Source organism: Podarcis vaucheri (genome assembly GCF_965113315.1).
Source record: "Podarcis vaucheri genome assembly, chromosome: 3".
NCBI classification, from domain to species: domain Eukaryota; kingdom Metazoa; phylum Chordata; class Lepidosauria; order Squamata; family Lacertidae; genus Podarcis; species Podarcis vaucheri.
This window is the reverse complement of record NC_138761.1, coordinates 119,875,012-119,892,994: the sequence shown is the minus strand read 5'-3', so window position 1 is coordinate 119,892,994 and position 17,983 is coordinate 119,875,012. Positions and strand designations below refer to the sequence as shown.

The 17,983-nt window shown below is 47.1% G+C and overlaps 1 protein-coding gene across 2 annotated transcripts in view; it reads left to right on the top strand.

Annotated features, from left to right (window-relative positions):
* The window catches only part of SIL1 (SIL1 nucleotide exchange factor), a 62,970-nt gene that overhangs the window by 23,301 nt on the left and 21,686 nt on the right, over nt 1-17,983 (top strand). For both annotated transcript variants that reach the window (XM_082216431.1, XM_082216430.1), the window contains 2 exons: nt 5,977-6,168; nt 8,464-8,585. In XM_082216431.1, coding sequence (XP_082072557.1) covers nt 5,977-6,168; nt 8,464-8,585 — 314 coding nt within the window. The remainder of the gene's footprint in view (nt 1-5,976; nt 6,169-8,463; nt 8,586-17,983) is intronic.

Below are 17,983 nucleotides of genomic sequence, written 5' to 3'. Positions count from 1 at the left end.
CATATTTACTAAGTTTGCATTTTTACTCCCACATCTCCAGCAGTTGTCTGCACTTGTTATTTTCTTCTGGTATAGTTTTGCTGGAGTCCAGTGGACTCTGAATATTATTTTCTGTTGAATAAGTCTTAGTCTTACATCCATAGAGGCTATTTCTGTTTTTATACTTGACTCCCATATATCATTTGTTACCTGTACCCCTAACACTTCACTCCATTTTTGTCTGTCATATTCTAAATCATATTTCTTCCTGTTGAGTGGTGTTGTTGTTTAGTTGTTTAGTCGTGTCCGACTCTTCGTGACCCTATGGACCAGAGCATGCCAGGCACTCCTGTCTTCCACTGCCTCCCGCAGTTTGGTCAGACTCATGTTTGTAGCTTCAAGAACACTGTCCAACCATCTCGTTCTCTGTTGTCCCCTTCTCCTTGTGCCCTCCATCTTTCCCAACATCAGGGTCTTTTCCAGGGAGTCTTCTCTTCTCATGAGGTGGCCAAAGTATTGGAGCCTCAGCTTCAGGATCTGTCCTTCCAGTGAGCACTCAGGGCTGATTTCCTTCAGAATGGAGAGGTTTGATCTTCTTGCAGTCCATGGGACTCTCAAGAGTCTCCTCCAGCACCATAATTCAAAAGCATCAATTCTTCGGCGATCAGCCTTCTTAATGGTCCAGTTCTCACTTCCATACATCACTACTGGGAAAACCATAGCTTTTACTATACGGACCTTTGTTGGCAAGGTGATGTCTCTACTGTTGAGTAGGGTTTTATATAGTGCAAGTGTATAGTTTTTTGTTTTGGTTGCAGAGATTAAATCTTGTAGCAGCATGGGTGTTTTACAGCTTTCTCTCTTTTCTAGCGAGGTGTGGTATGGAGGGAAGCAAATGGCCCTCTCACTTTAATGAACAAGTCCGGCTTCCGCATTTAGATGCATTACCTGGCTCTGGTTTTGTGAAAATCTGTGGTGGAATTGAGGAAATATTGGGCTTCAGTAACCCAATACCCTGTGGGTTCAGCCTGGATGGCCAATAAAATCCAGTCTCAAAGAGGACGTTTCTGTTTCTTGCAAGGCCAGTGCGACACAACCTCAGCCAGCAAGTAGTTGAGGGATGGCAGACCAAATATGAAGAAGCGGAAGCATTTATATACTTATATACTGTCCATAGGTGACAGTGCTTTCTTCTACTAGCTTATATTGATTTAATCACATGGCATAGCAACTATCTTATCTTTCCTTCCTTCGCTTGTCCTTGACGGTTGTAGGAATAACTCACGCGTACATGATCGTTTGGGACGTGGGTGGCGCTGTGGGTTAAACCACAGAGCCTAGGACTTGCTGATCAGTAGGCCGGCAGTTCAAAACCCTGTGATGGGGTGAGCTCCCGTCGCTCGATCCCTGCTTCTTCCATCCTAGCAGTTCGAAAGCACACCAGTGCAAGTAGATAAATAGGTACCGCTCCGGCGGGAAGGTAAACGGCGTTTCCATGCGCTGCCCTGGTTCGCCAGAAGTGGCTTAGTCATGCTGGCCACATGACCCGGAAGCTGTACGCCAGCTCCCTCGGCCAGTAAAGCGAGATGAGCGCCGCAACCCCAGAGTTCGCCACGACTGGACCTAACGGTCAGGGGTCCCTTTACCTTTACATGTTTGTTCAGCCCTTCTCCTGTGGTTCTCTTGCAAACACCGCTTTCGCTTGCTTAGATTTTCTCACACACATTTCAGTTTTCGTTCAATAAATTCAATAATTTCTATGACAGCGTAAGCTGCCAATTAGGAGAACTTAACACTTTGATGGTAACCTATAGCTGTATCCAGCTGTGTTTCAGATGGAAGCAGTGTGTACAAAACTGAACAAGTTAAAGAGGATTTAGGGGGGAAAAGAAAAGAAACGTGGGCAGCATCCAGCAAACCGCAACAGGAAACGCTCTGCTTTCTCACGGGAGCTTTCCGTTTCCCTCATCGAAGCTTCAGTTTCCCTGCCAAGGTGCCGGTGGGACTCTGGCGCAGATGTTTAACTGATATCAATCACAGCCAGTCCATCATTTGAAAAAATAAGACTTTAGAGTCGCCTTGCCCCAAAACGGCAACACCCGGAGACCTCCGGTTAAAGGGCAGTATACAATAAATTAATAAATAAACTAAATAAATAAACTAGATATTCTGTTCTGGTGACTGTAACCTTGGTTTAAAGAGCCATTTGGCACCTAGCTTGTGTATCGTGAGTTTCTAACACTGCACTTGAGGCAAATCATAAGAGTGGTCTTAAGAGAGACAGTGATGACATTGTTTTACTTGGTCTAATATCCTAACCTTTCTAGTAATTATCCATGAATTGCCAGAAAACCAGTCCTGAATACTCCAGTTTGCATGGCAAGAGTGCTGGGTTTTTTCATCATTTTGATAGGCTGCCTCCAGTTCAACCTATTGTTGTTGTTTAGTCGTTTAGTCGTGTCCGACTCTTTGTGACCCCATGGACCAGAGCGCGCCAGGCACTCCTGTCTTCCACTGCCTCCCGCAGTTTGGTCAAACTCATGCTGGTAGCTTCGAGGACACAGTCCCACCATCTCGTCCTCTGTCGTCCCCTTCTCCTTGTCCCGTCCATCTTTCCCAGCATCAGAGTCTTTTCTAGGGAGTCTTCTCTTCTCATGAGGTGGCCAAAGTCTTGGAGCCTCAGCTTCAGGATCTGTCCTTCCCGTGAGCACTCAGGGCTGATTTCCTTCAGAATGGATAGGTTGGATCTTCTTGCAGTCCATGGGACTCTCAAGAGTCTCCTCCAGCACCAGAATTCAAAAGCATCAATTCTTCAGCGATCAGCCTTCTTTATGGTCCCGCTCTCACTTCCATACATCACTACTGGGAAAACCATAGCTTTAACTATATGGACATTTGTTGGCAAGGTGATGTCTCTGCTTTTTAAGATGCTGTCAAGTTTTGTCAGCCTATTAGACTTCGTAAACTGAGGGAGGTACTTAACAACCTACAGCAGAAGTGGTTAACCTCTGGTCCTCCAGATGTTGTTGAGACTCCTTTTTTCATATTTTTTTTATTAGCTCTCAAACATTTAACCAATTCAATTTCAATACAATATTCCCTTAAGGTTCCCATTCTTACTTCCATGATGTTTCTATTCAAATCTGCTGCCATAAATGTAATATTTCTCTAAAACATATTGTCAGAGCTGCTTGAAGATCCTAGCTCACAGAGGATCACGCTAGCCAGCGATCATTAAGTAAAAGTCTTTATTGAATTACAGTTTCCATTCTCACGCTGCTGCGCGCAACTCTACGTCTAGTAGCTAGATCGACGAAGCTCCGTCTGAGTCTCCGCCCCGTGCGCACCAACTTAATATCCTAGCCCTGCTCCACCTTTTCCGCCTGACTGTCCTCCTCTGGGTCCCTCTACCCCCCGGGGCTTCTTCCTTCCGGGATTCTTCTGACGCTGACCCGGACCCTCCTGCCTCCTTGCGCCGGGCTTTAGGACCTGGCTCCCTTTCCGGGCTGCTTACTGCGCCGCCTTCCTCTGCATTTGAACTTGGCGCGCGCGCCCAACCTTCCACTTTCCTCTTAACCGTTTCTTCGCTCCCCGATGGAGGTGTGGCCACTCCTGACTCATGCCCTCCCTCCTGTGGTGAGCTGCCAGCGCTTGCCCCCTGGCTCCCTTCCTCTTCCCTGCTCTCTGGCGGTGACGCTGGTCCCGATTTCCAACTGCTCTCCTCTGAGTCCCCTCTGGCTCTATCTTCCTGGGGTGCCCCCCTAGACTCCCCCCTTGCCCTGGCCACTGGTGCTCCTTTCTGTGAATCCTCTGATTCACTGGAAAGACTCGGAGATCTCGGGTCGTCGTCATCACTCATCTTTTCTTCTGCCTCCTCCCCTTCGCTCTCTGTTTCCTCCCTTGCCCTTGCCTCTGCTCCTAAACCCCTGACACATATATCCTACATTACATTCCTTTATCAATCTCATTCCTTTGCTTATATTTCAAGTCCAGCCTGCGATTTCATTTTACTATAATATTTTCCTCAGATAATCCAAAAAGGGTCTCCATTCTTTTCTTCTTCTTTGTCTCTTATTTTTGCCATCTCCACATTGTCCAATAATTTCAAAATCCATCCCTCTTTTGATGGAACTTCTTTCCATTTCTGTGCATACAGAATTCTGGCTGCGGTAGGAGCAAACCTAAATAGCTTAACCAATTTTTTTTGGGGGGGACCCCTGTGCCTATTATTCCCAAAAGAATGCTTTAGGCTTTTTGGGGGAATGACTTCTTCCTCGCCATCTTCTTCAATTCATTATGTATCATTTCCCGAAAGTCCACCACACATGGAAAAAGATGTTGAGACTCCTCACTCGCAACTGCTCCAGCCAGCATGGTCAGTTTACATGGAAGACGGGCGTTTTAGTTCAGCAGCGTCTAGGAATGCCAAAAATCCACACACACACCCAGCCTTAGGGAATGGAGTCTAATTTTTCAGTTCCCTTGCTACAAAACATTAGCAAAATGAGCCACGGCTGCCAATTAAGAGTAGGTTCCTTAGGAATTCATTATCATTTTTCAATGCTTTGGGGCCTGGCTGTGACGTCAAAAGGTACTGTAGGCTCATGGAAGGTTGGTTTTTTTTGCTCTTTAAGTGGGGCTCTTGAACCTTATATTTTTTTCATTTTAGGAAGAGGCTCTTAAATCAGCAAAAATTCGGAAGCTGTAACGCAGCCCCTTCACCTTGGCCCATTAATACTCATTAATATGAAGCTCAATTATTCCCTGAATGCTTAGGGTTAAAGATGACGTTACTGGAAATTGTCAGTTAAAATGTATTGGGAATGGTCTCCAGCCCCTTGTGTGTGAAAGTTTGGAGGAAGTCCCAGCCGGCTTTTAGGGAAAAGACATCTTGTCAGGTTTGATTTCCAGGAGCTGTGAGTGAGTGACGATATTTCACAGGAGAGCACCTAATTTCCCTTTCTGATGTCAGTTGGGTAACCTAATCTGTTAAGCATTTTTAATTAACTATCTTGTAAGAGCCGCAAATAGAATCTAAAGAAAACATAATTAGTAAATAATGAGGAGTGTTGCTTGCTGTTTGCAAATCACAGTTCTTGTCTTTTCACTGCATTCTGGCAGCTGCTTGACTTTGAACTTGGAGAAAGTCATTTTCCTTCTCTTGAGGCTCCTGTCCTAAAACTACCGTAATTCATATGTTTAATATCACCTGTTGCAGGTGCTGCTGAATGTTTAAGTCGCGGTCTACTCGTATGTGAGCAGTGCGACAGATGAGGCTTGTGCAATACCGCAGCTCAGCTCCTGTGAGCAAGGTGTAGACCATAGGTCTGAGCGCAGCTTTGGAGAGAGTAATGGGAAGCAGTGGGAGGTCAGAAGAATTAATGCAACCTGCCTCCCCACAGCTGCTTTTAAGTTTAAAACAACCATAAGATCCAGTCAGGGATGTGGGTGGCGCTGTGGGTTAAACCACAGAGCCTAGGACTTGCTGATCAGAAGGTCGGCGGTTCGAATCCCCGTGACGGGGTGAGCTCCCGTTGCTCGGTCCCTGCTCCTGCCAACCTAGCAGTTTGAAAGCACGTCAAAGTGCAAGTAGATAAATAGGTACCACTCTGGCGGGGAAGGTAAACGCTGTTTCCGTGCGCTGCTCTGGTTTGCCAGAAGCGGCTTAGTCATGCTGGCCACATGACCCGGAAGCTGTACGCTGGCTCCCTTGGCCAATAGAGCGAGATGAGCGCCGCAACCCCAGAGTCGGTCATGACTGGACCTAATGGTCAGGGGTCCCTTTACATTTACCTAAGATCCAGTCACATATCTTCCATCTTGTTTTGTCCCTTAGATTATCTAGTTGCATCTTCAGCATGCACAAAATTATACATGTTTTTCGCTGAGTTAACAGAGGTTACTCATATATACCTAAATACAAACAAAATAATTAACTTTGGCGGTGTTTTAATTTTGGTGTGTGCTATTTCGGTTTGTTTTCCCCTTGATTCCAAGGCTCATCAGGAAGATGTCAGGAGAAGGTTCCGTCCCATTGAAAAACTTAAGGAAGAGTTCAGAGAGCTCAACCTGCAGCTAGAAACAGACCTTGAAATTATGTTTAAATTAATCAACAAATTCAACAGTTCCACTTCGACGCTGGAGGAGAAAATAACAGCACTTCATGATCTCGAATACTACGTTCATCAGGTAAGAAGATTTTTTAAAAGAAACATTGGCAGCTGGTGTGCAATGTACCGGGAACGTGGAATCGTAAAAATAGATTTCTTGCAGTACCAGATGTTGCAGAATTGTGGCTCCCAGCCTCTTCACACAAGGCATTTTACCTAGACAGATGAACACAGTTGTAAGTGTTTGGGTGTAAACACTGTTGTGTGTGAAATTGTGTAAGTGGATTGTAAACATTTGGAACGCGACATTTTTAGATGCCAAGTCTTCATTGAAGGCAACAATGAAGAGTCTTTAATCTGTGCCAGGGCGTGCCAAAATTCATTATTGTAATTTGTTTGTTTTTGAGTGCCAGGGCTTATCACCTGGGGCTCATAAAGTAATGTGGAAAGTGATGTTGCCACTGGATTCTCCAAGGTTCGAGGAGACGCTTTTGGCTTACGTGGTACAGCTTTTAGGCTGCTCTGAGCTTTGGCATCCGTCCTTTTATAAATTAATCATGGGTTCCTTGTTTGCCCAAAAGGAAAGTCTTCCAGAGCACTGTTCATTTAGGACTGCAGTCCTAAGCGCGCTTAGTCAAAAGCAAATTGCACTAAAATCTATGGGCCTTAAATCTAGGTAAACATGTATGAGTTAATGCTGGTGGTGCTGCAAGAATTTCCCCGAGAGCAGAATGCAAAGTGAATTTTCGCTGGTGTGCCTTAGGCAGAATATATGAGGAATTTGAAAAGGGAAACCAAAAGAGGGTTCTGTTGATTCTTGTACCCTAGCCTAGGCCATAGGTAAAGGCAAAGGGACCCCTGACCATTAGGTCCAGACGTGGCCGACTCTGGGGTTGTGGCGCTCATCTCGCTTTATTGGCTGAGGGAGCCAGCATACAGCTTCCGGGTCATGTGGCCAGCAGGACTAAGCCGCTTCTGGCAAACCAGAGCAGCGCACGGAAGCACCGTTTACCTTCCCACCAGAGCGGTACCTATTTATCTACTTTGCATTTGATGTGCTTTTGAACTGCTAGCTTGGCAGGAGCAGGGACCGAGCAACGGGAGCTCACCCTGTTGCAGGGATTCGAACCGCCGACCTTCTGATCGGCAAGTCCTAGGCTCTGTGGTTTAACCCACAGCGCCACCCGCTTCCCATGCCTAGGCCATAACCTAGCTTAAATTTCCCTTGTGCATTCATTCCTCTTGTAGGTTTTGTGGACTGCTAGCCTACCGTCGGCCTTTCCTATGCTGAACTGATCCAAGTTCTCGGCCCATGATAAATTCTCAACTCCAGCTATCATTTTAGTTCTGTTCCTTTGCACTTTGTGTAGCTGGAATGTAACCTTGAACCTGAGCAATCTGGACCCAGTGGTTCATATATGGCCTCTCCTGTGCTGTGTCAGAAAAGTACCGCTCCCTCCCTGTTCTTCTGAGACAGGCCTGCCGGAATTTGTCATGGCTAAAATGCCCAGCCTTAGTTAGCGTGTCACATTGTCGGCTCAGTCATCTTACGATCAATATCTCAAGTCCTCTTTCCACCTCATTTGTTCTGGTTGATGAGTTTCTAGTCAATAATACAAATGCTTATTGCCAGTCCCCAAGTATTTCTGACTCTCTAACCCTGCCTGTTAAATTAAAATATAAAACATTTTGTATTGGTAAGAGACATCGAACTCAGGCTCCCGACTATGGTCTCCTAGAGAAATAAATTTTCATCTTTGTTTGATAACGTCGTTCCTTTCAGTTAAGAGTATTGTCTGGGGAAGCTTTCAGTAAGCTAATCATGTTTTGGTTTTCAGTGATCCCTTCTGTATTTGATGGTTGTGACAGGATTGGGTCCAGAGCTCCTTTGAGTGGAACTCTGCTCACAGGAAACTTCTACTGGAGTTTATGGTAGCGTAGAGGTGGGGGTTTTTGTTGCTCCCTGCTCCCCCCCCCCCAGCTTCTAGTTGAGAGACCATCTAGAAGTGTGGGGGTTTGCAGGGGGAATGGGCAAAAATCACCTCCCACCCTTTCCTTAGTGGTAGATATTGCTGGGTATTGATTCTTTCAGTAAATGAAAGGAGTTATTCTGCAAAACAACACTCTGGATCCCTTTGTATCTTGTATTATTGTATCTTCAGAATTCGAGCATGATGTTCCTGTAGCGAGACGGCATCATACGATTCAAGGCAAGAGGTTTTTGCTTTGCCTTTAATCTTTTTTAAGTGAATGGAACAGGTTTTGATCATGATTGTTGTACTTTGTGTGTAAATTCTGAATAGAAAAATCAACACCCACCCTTACGTGTAAATGCACAAATCGTTGCTTGAATGTGGAACAACTTATTTTATAGGTGGACAATGCAAAAGATTTGCTTTCCATTGGTGGCCTCCAGCTTTTGATTAATGGACTGAACAGCACGGAGCCGTTGGTGAAGGAATATGCGTCCTTCGTCCTGGGAGCTGCACTGTCCAGGTGAGTATCTGTGTGGATACAATAATAATAATAATAATAAATTTTATTTATACCCCGCCCTCCCCAGCCAAGGCTGGGTTCAGGGCGGCTAACAAGCAATAATTAAAACCAGTTGAATGAATACAACTTAAAAACAAGATTAAAATACAACATTAAAACATTAAAATGCAGCCTCATCACAGGAGGAAAAAGGGGAAAAAAAAGAGGGGGAGGGAATCAAACTGGCTCCAAGCCAAAGGCCAGGCGGAACAACTCTGTCTTACAAACCCTGCGGAAAGAAATCAGATCCTGCAGGGCCCTGGTCTCATGAGATAGAGCGTTCCACAAGGCTGGAGCCAGTGTTGTAAAGGCCCTGGCTCTGGTTGAAGCCAATCTAACTTCCTTAGGGCCCGGGACCACTAGGGTGTTGCTATTTATGGACCTTAAGATCCTCCGTGGGGCATACCGGGAGAGGCGGTCCCGTAGGTACGAGGGTCCTAGGCCGTGAAGGGCTTTAAAGGTCAAAACCAGCACCTTAAATCTGGCCCTGTACTCCACCGGGAGCCAGTGCAACTGGTAAAGCACTGGGTGAATATTCTCCCATGGCAGGGACCCCATGAGGAGCCTCGCTGCAGCATTCTGCACCCGCTGGAGTTTCTGGGACAGCTTCAAGGGCAGCCCCGCATAGAGTGAATTACAGTAGTCAAGCCTGGAGGTGACCATCGCATGGATCACTGTGGCCAGGTCAGGGTGGGAAAGGTAAGGGACCAACTCCTTGATGCAGTTGAGAAAGAATGTGGCAGGCTAGATTAACCTTAAGAAATGGGCAGTAATAGTCTCCTTCATTAGGCAGGGTGGGCACAGATTCGGCCACCGTGCTGTGTGGTCAACTGCTTGGTGCTCCTCAATGTCAGAATTAGTAATTTCAGAAAATATTAAAGATGCCCTGTGGTTACTGGGCAATTGCGCAAGGCTACTTACCGGTCTTAAAATTGACCAAACAGGTTCCCAGTGGCTTCAGTGTGACTAAGCAGAAAGGAGTGACTTCGTTCAGTTGCTCAGGTAGAGGTTTCCAGGATGCCAGGTATATTTCACAGCAAACAAACAAGATGCTGGAGCAGGGACTATGGTAATCAGATGGTGATTCATTTTAAAAATGGAAATAAAAATAAATGTCTTGCTGAAAGGATTCAAGGCCCTTCAGAAACCTAACGCCGAATGATAACGTATGCTGTACCAACGCAGAGAAGCGTTGCTTGAATAAGATTTCCAGAGAGGGCAAAGTCCTGTTGCAGGTCATATATGCACCTTTCGGGTTTATCCTTCTCGAAGCGAAGTACTGAACCACTTCAACTTTAGAATGTCTCGTGTCCATTAAGATTTTAATTTGCCATAGGACTCCTTTAGTTTATGGTGATGTGGCATGCATAGTAGAGCGTGTTCCAATTTGGTCTCTTTTTTCCTCTTTTATTGAAGAAGAACAGTGTGTGCGTGCTTGTATGATTTTATTTTTCGTTTTACAATAATCACACAAATACACATATACTAAAATACATCTAGTTAGTTAATTAAGTTGATTTGACTTCCCTCCTCCCCCTCAGTGGTTTCTTATACTTTGACCTTTACTTCAGATCCCAATTAGTTCTGTTTATTGATTACTCCTTAGACTACACACACACACGCGCGCGCGAAGTCTAAGGAGTAATCAGTAAACAGAATTTCACCCACCCACACACCACTGCTCAATTCATATTAATCCTGCTGATGAATTAAGTTGTTTGCAATAGTTTTTCAAATAGTCTATAAATTTTACCCCGTTCTTTATTTAATGTTTTTCTTCTTCTTTTTCTTCTTGGTTTCTCATTCTTCCAGTAAATGTAAAGGTAAAGGTAAAGGGACCCCTGGCCATTAGGTCCAGTCGTGGCCGACTCTGGGGTTGCGGCACTCATCTCACTTTATTGGCCGAGGGAGCCGGCATACAGCGTCTGGGTCATGTGGCCAGCATGACTAAGCCGCTTCTGGCGAACCAGAGCAGCGCACGGAAATGCCGTTTACCTTCCCACTGGAGCAGTACCTATTTATCTACTTGCACTTTTGATGTGCTTTCGAACTGCTAGGTTGGCAGGAGCAGGGACTGAGCAACAGGAGCTCACCCCGTCGCGGGGATTTGAACCGCCAACCTTCTGATTGGCAAGTCCTAGGCTCTGTGGCTTAACCCACAGCGCCACCCGCATCCCTTTCTTCCAGTAAGTTCCGCCATTTCCGCATAGTCCATCTGTTTTGTCTGCCAGTCCTCCTTGGTAGGAACCGTTTCTCATTTCCATCTCTGAGCACAGAACGGGATATTTTAATGCCGTCCTCATTGCAGAGTGGAGGGGATATATGAACTGAAAACGTCTAGTAAACCAGATAAGTAGCTGGGTTCCTATCAAGGCTATTTGGCAAGCCAACATGTCAGTGATGTGGGATTGAGGATTGGCGTGATCGCTCTGTGGTATTATGGCAGTGGACAAAGCTGTATTGTAACTTTTGAATAAATGTGTTTAGATGGATGGATGAATGAATAACAAACGTGCCCACTAATACCAATTGGTGGGAATAGATTGCTGTTGCTCCACACTGTAGTGGCACGTAAGCCATGGGTCAAAGTGGTTGTGAGTGTTGTTGACCTTCTACCTGAGTCCTTTAGGATCTGTTATTTATTAGCCACCGATAAGCTCCCACTTACTAAATATCATCAGTACTTGTGTGACTTCCTGTGGCATTACGTGTCTGAGAGGCTAGCTTGCATTCTATTGCAAGGTAATGCCGCCAAAGACAATATTAAGACACTTCCTGTCCATTTTATTCTTAAATTTCATTTGAAGCTTTTTGTTCCAGAATCCTCTCCTTTCGACCTGGGACTTCATTAGCGCTTTTTATGGAATAAGGAAAATTTTCTGTGCTGCTGAAATTCTTTCGGCTACCAAACAACCTTCACACCTGCCAGAAATGCTTTTTTAAAAAAAAAAATCAATAGAGAAATTAAGTACTGGGCAGTGGAAAGAAACGCAAGCCTTATTGATTTACAGCGTACTCTTATGCATAAATCTACTTGGAAATAAGTCCTGCTGAGTTCGGTGGGACTTATTACCAGGTAATTGCATGTATAGGGTTGCAGCCTTTGTGAACTGCCTAGAAAATGGCTGAAATTCATGTCATGTACCCAAAGTAATGGCAAATGTAAGCCACATTGTGGGCTCTTCACTGTAGAGGACTGAATGCATGAAACTGTTCTCTGCTCCATTATTCAATCCATGTGAATTCATGGTTCTGGCCAGGGCAGGCCCAATACATTTTGGAACCTGGTGTTGACCCCAAAATGGTGTTCCCCCCTCTCTGCTAGGGAAGATCTACAGCAGGAACAAGGGTGGAGGGGAGAGAAGAAAGACTGACATTAGGATCTGCTGCCCCTGTGGATCTTAATGTTGTTTAGTCGTTTAGTCGTGTCCGACTCTTCGTGACCCCATGGACCAGAGCACGCCAGGCACTCCTGTCTTCTACTGCCTCCCACAGTTTCGTCAGGCTCATGTTTGTAGCTTCGAGAACACTGTCCAACCATCTCGTCCTCTGTCGTCCCCTTCTCCTTGTGCCCTCCATCTTTCCCAACATCAGGGTCTTTTCCAGGGAGTCTTCTCTTCTCATGAGGTGGCCAAAGTATTGGAGCCTCAGCTTCAGGATCTGTCCTTCCAGTAAGCACTCAGGGCTGATCTCCTTAAGAATGGAGAGGTTTGATCTTCTTGCAGTCCATGGGACTCTTAAGAGTCTCCTCCAGCACCAGAATTCAAAAGCATCAATTCTTTGGCAATCAGCCTTCTTTATGGTCCAGTGGATCTTAATAATAATAAAAAAAATGTTATTTATACCCCGCCCTCCCCAGCCAAGACCGCGCACAGGGTGGCTAACAACCAATAATAAAAACAAGTTGATTAAAATACAATTTAAAAAACAAGATTAAAACACAACATTAAAACATTAGCATGCAGCCTCTTTACAGGAGGAGAAAGGAAAAAGAAAGAGGGGGAGGGAATCAAACTGAGTCTAGGCCAGGATCTTGCCGCCTGAGGCAATTGCCTCACCTTGCCTCAAGGTTGGGCCGGTCCTGGTTCTTGCTGTGTGGTTCAAGCACTGTTTTCCCCGCAGCATCGATATTTGTCCGTTTCCCCTTTGCCTCCCTCATAACGTGTTTGAATTGTAGCAACAGTAAGAAGCCTCTGTAGAAGCCAAATAAGTCCAAATAATATTGACGTGGTTGTGTTTTTTTGAAAAACTAGTGAAGGTTCTCTATCACTGCATGGATTTTTCTTTGAATGCCTGAATCCAGATTTCTAGAGGCTGTGTGTATTATTAAAACCATGTTGCGCTTAGTGTGTGGTTATCACGAAAGAAAAAAGCAGACAACCGGTGCCCTAAACAAGCGAATAAAAGCTGGTTATTATGCCGTTCTTGGAGGAGGAAGTGTCATGTGGCTTTGTTGTTCGAGACGCAGCACGTTGGCCGCGGTGGGAAAAGCCACCCCTAGAGTGATCAGCTGAATGGCAGCAGCCGAGGTGACAACAGCAGAAGAACAAAGAAAATAACTTGGCTGTGCTTGAAACCGGTTTCTCTCTTTCGCGGCACTTCTGGTGGCGTCTTGCCTTGAAAGCAAATTTGCCGATGAACTTTCATTGGTCCATCTAGACCAGCGTTGTGTTTTCAGTGGTGGACGGGGTCTCTCCCAAGGCCTTGGAGTCCATGGGTCAGCAAACGTTCAGCAGGGGGCCAGGTCCACTGTTCCTCAGACCTTGTGGGGGGCCAGACTATATTTTGAAAAATAATAATAATGAACGAATTCCTATGTCCCACAAGTAACCCAGAGATGCATTTTAAATAAAAGCACACATTCTGCTCATGTAAAAACACCAGGCAGGCCCCACAAATAACCCAGCAATGCATTTTAAATAAACACACACATTCTACTCATGTAAAAACATACTGATTCCCGGACCATCCGCGAGCCGGATTTAGAAGGCCATTCGGCCACATCCGGCCCCCGGGCCTTAGTTTGCCTACCCATGCCTTGGACCAACAGGCCTTTGCTGGCTCTGCAATGTTTTTAACTGGAGAAAAGATTTAAAATGGTCCCTTCTGCATGCTCTGCTCTTGAGCCGTGCCCCGTTGCCCGCCACACTTGTCTTGTGTCTTGTCAATGATTGTCTCGTTGGTTTCCAGGTACAGCCTCAACTGTTTCCATCACAGGAATTAGATCTGTGGTTTAAAGCCCGCAGACTATCCGAACGTTGAATCCCCTGGCTGGAATTGCCCCTTATTATTCGGGATATAAAGGGACGCGGGTGGCGCTGTGGGTTAAACCACAGAGCCTAGGACTTGCCGATCAGAAGGTCGGCGGTTCGAATCCCCGCGATGGGGTGAGCTCCCTGCTCCTGCCAACCTAGCAGTTCAAAAGCACGTCAAAGTGCAAGTAGACAAATAGGTACTGCTCTGGCGGGAAGGTAAACAGCGTTTCCGTGCGCTGCTCTGGTTCTCCAGAAGCAGCTTAGTCATGCTGGCACATGACCCGGAAGCTGTACGCCGGCTCCCTCGGCCAATAAAGCGAGATGAGCACCAGAACCCTAGAGTTGGTCACGACTGGACCTAATGGTCAGGGATCCCTTTACCTTTACCTATTCGGGATCTATAGCAAGGAGTTGCTTCCTTCATCTTCCTGGCTCTGCCATTAATTTGCAGGAGAATAAGAGCCTCTCTGTGACTCATCTATGTGGGAGTGAGCCTTTTTATGCACCTTAAAATTTAAAGAAAAGGTACTGGTTGTTTTCTTTAGCTATCCATAGAGTATTCCAATTCGTTTAGCCGCTTAACAAGTGCTTATTTTTCATTACAATTTCTAGAGGAGTAGCTGTTTTCCGAAGGAAAAGCAGCAAGGAGCTTTGTGGCACCTTAAAGGTTTAACCAATTTATTATGGTATATGGGGCGTTGGAGGCTGTACCTCTGGTGGGGAGCACGTTACCATTAGTCCACCTTCGGTCCCCAACCTGCCCTCTGCTCTCACTTGTGGGTCCTTGAAGCTGTCAGTGGGTAGCAGTGGCCACACCCCGGGAAACGGCTTTGACTGGCCGGCTAAACCAGGTGAGGGTAGCCAATGGGTGTCAAACTCTCAGTGAGTTAGGGGCTTCCCCTGCATCCGAAGACAGGCTCTGGAGGATTGAGCGGAAGAGACCACTAGTCAAGAAGGCGGTTTCTGCACATGCTGTTATGAGGGGAACCTGAGCCTACAGGGTTAAACAGCTCAGTGTATGCGGCCTGCCTTCTGTGGTGCGGAGAGATCCTGCAACACATCCGGGATCTGCATTTCTTTGTACAGAACTGTAAATTAAAGGGAAGTGAGGGGCAGGTGGGGCTTGTCAAGCTGGAAAGGGAGCCTGCCACGGTCCGGTCTACGGGCAATCGAAGTCCTGGCTGAGGACGTTGGGACCGGCGGCAAGATGGCAGGGTGGGAGCAGGAATGAGAGTCCAGAAGCCAGGGGTCCGAGGGTCCGGAAGCAGGGAGTCACGAAGTCAAGGGTCTGAGGATCAAGAAGCAGGGTGTGTGATGGCCTGGGAATCTGATTCAGAGGCTGAACTGGAGGAATCCCAGCCTGCACAGGAGCCCCCGCCTCCAGGGCCGGCTAAGCCGGGGCAGGGCCTTGAATCTGAATTGCCCGCACCTCTGCCGGATCCTCAGGAGCAGACACCAGTTGAATCCGCTCTGGCTCCGGAGGTGATTGAGGACCCATGGCCTGCAGGTGCTCCTCTCCCATCCCTGTCAGGGGAAGGTGAGCTGCCTCTGGGTCCAGCAACCCTCCAGCCTCTCCTGAGCTGCAGAGGCTCAGGGCAGAGAGGCGGAGGGAACTAAGTTCTATCAGGAGGAGTGCTCACCTTAAGGCCAGGAGAGGTGAGTCACCTGTGAGCCGGGACCGCCCTAAGCCCCAGAGGAGATAAAGGCCAGTCAGCCCATTCCCAGGTTGCGGGAGCAACGTCATTGGAAGCCTGTTTCTGCCAGCACCCAGACCTGTTCTTCCAGAGTTCCCAACCACGCACGGCTTCTTGCTTTGGACTCCGCTTCGCCCTTGGTGGACAGTCTCCAGACCCTCAACCCAGGACCGGACTCTGACCATGCCTCACGGTAACCCCCCCCCAGGACCAGCACACCAGGAGTCACGAAGTCAAGGGTCCGAGGGTCGAGAAGCGAGTCACGAAGTCGAGGGTCCGCGGGTCGAGAAGCAGGGAGTCACGAAGCCAAACACAGCAAGGCAGGAAGCGTGTTGCTGTGGCAAAGAGCCGAAGGGAAATGCTGACCTTATATCACTTCCCGGCTCTAGCCACCAGGTGCAGTGAGTTACCAAGCAACCACACCTGTGCGACCGCGCCTTCCCTCTCCAGAACAAACTTAGGAAGGCCCCAGTCCTGCGAAGCCCTACTGGTCACAGGGCCTGGCTCCTGCACGCACACCTGACAGAGCCCATCTAGGAGAAGGAAAACTCTGACCCTTAACCTCCGCTGCCTTCAGCGATATCTTCAGGAGAAGAAAAGGCTAAAGAGTAAACCCTTCGCAAGTCTGGAGTGGAGTCCCTAAGTCCCTTCCATCCGACAAGTCCTGCAGCCAAGTTGGTGCCAAACGTCTTGGTCTGCTTTCCTTTGGCCCACATCAGTGAGGCTGAGGGGGGGGGGTCTTGTCATCTGGACAGCCCAAGAACTTCATACACACTGCCAGTGCTTTTTTTCTGGGGGTGACGCATGGGTACGCATACCCCTAAACATTTTGTGAATCTAACGGGAGAAGAAACTGTTTTTAAAAAAATTAGTTTCTTCTCTAGCATGGTGAATTGTTAGTTCCGTTGCTACCCCCGATGGCGGCTTCATTTCCTTTCCCGGCGTTTCCTGAGTCTCAGAGGGAAGCGGACATTTAATGTGTGAAGCAGTGTGGAATGTGTATGTGTGGTGTTTTGCTGATGAAAGTTTTGTCTCATTGAGAGGCAGCATTTCAATATGAGTAATGCATGTTCTTCGTACTTTTGTCCATTTACTGTATTTATTTTCCCCAATTTGAACTATAAAATGGTGATTTTCTTGAGTCCAAATGAGAGTACCCCTAAACATTTTTTGTGTCCTGGGGAGACCGCTTCGGTGGTGCTAAGGCACTTACCTTGGTTTGGCCTGGTTTCTCTTCTCTTCTTACGCCCTCCCATTTGAGGCTGGCATGGAGTCATGTTTTCATGGGTGTCTTGTGAACCTTGGCCTTTTTCTCAGATAGTTCTGGCACCTCTCAGGTGTGCGCCATTGCCATTCTAAGAGAAAGGTAAAAGGTGAAAATCCCTGTCATGGGGATTCGAACCGCCAACCTTCCGATTGGCAAGCCCAAGAGGCTCAGTGGTTTAGACCACAGTGCCACCTGCGTTCCTATTCTAAGAGAACAAGGGAGGCATTCATGGTGAGTTCCGGCACCTCTTTTGCTAGAAAAATAGCACTGTATATACCGTATTTTTTGCTCTATAAGACTCACTTTTTCCCTCCTAAAAAGTAAGGGGAAATGTGTGTGCGTCTTATGGAGCGAATGCAGGCTGCGCAGCTATCCCAGAAGCCAGAACAGCAAGAGGGATCACTGCTTTCACTGCGCAGCGATCCCTCTTGCTGTTCTGGCTTCTGAGATTCAGAATTTTTTCCCCCTTCTTTTCCTCCTCCAAAAACTAGGTGCGTCTTATAGAGCGAAAAATACGGTACTGTATAGGGGGAAGGATTGTCCAAAAAGTGGGTTTCCCCTAAAAAGGATTGCTTCTAATATGCATTCCCTTTGGGCAAAGGCTTCCCTTCCCTCTTAGGAAACGCCGACTCCCCTGCGCACATCGACCGACTTCTCTGCGGTACAACTTTTAATTTGGCGCAGATCAGGAGGAGGCAGCAGGATCCAACGCGAAAAATAGTGGGTGCTCCTGGCTTCCTTGACCATTTTTCTTAGCCGCTGCCACGTAAATAACAGCTGCTGCACGGCGCAGCCTCCCCTCACCGATGCACTGAAGTGTAAAAACCATGGCAACAGTTGCCGGGGACAGGCCTCTGTACCAGGAGAAAGTCATGCTTGGCGGAGAACAAAAGGAACTACTTTACAAACAGGCCGCATCACACCTTGCTGGGGGGGGGGCGCGTGGAGAAGGGAGAAGGATCAAACCCATGCTGTGCTCAGCTGGCCGTCCTGCTATGCTCATAAGAGCCATAACCTTCCTCCGCCCCTCTACATTCGATCAAACACGCTCATTATTATCCCATTCACAAAACAATTCCGAGGCCGGAAAACGTCGGCGGTATTTCATTTCTAAAGCCCATTTGTAAAACTCGGGTGGAAATA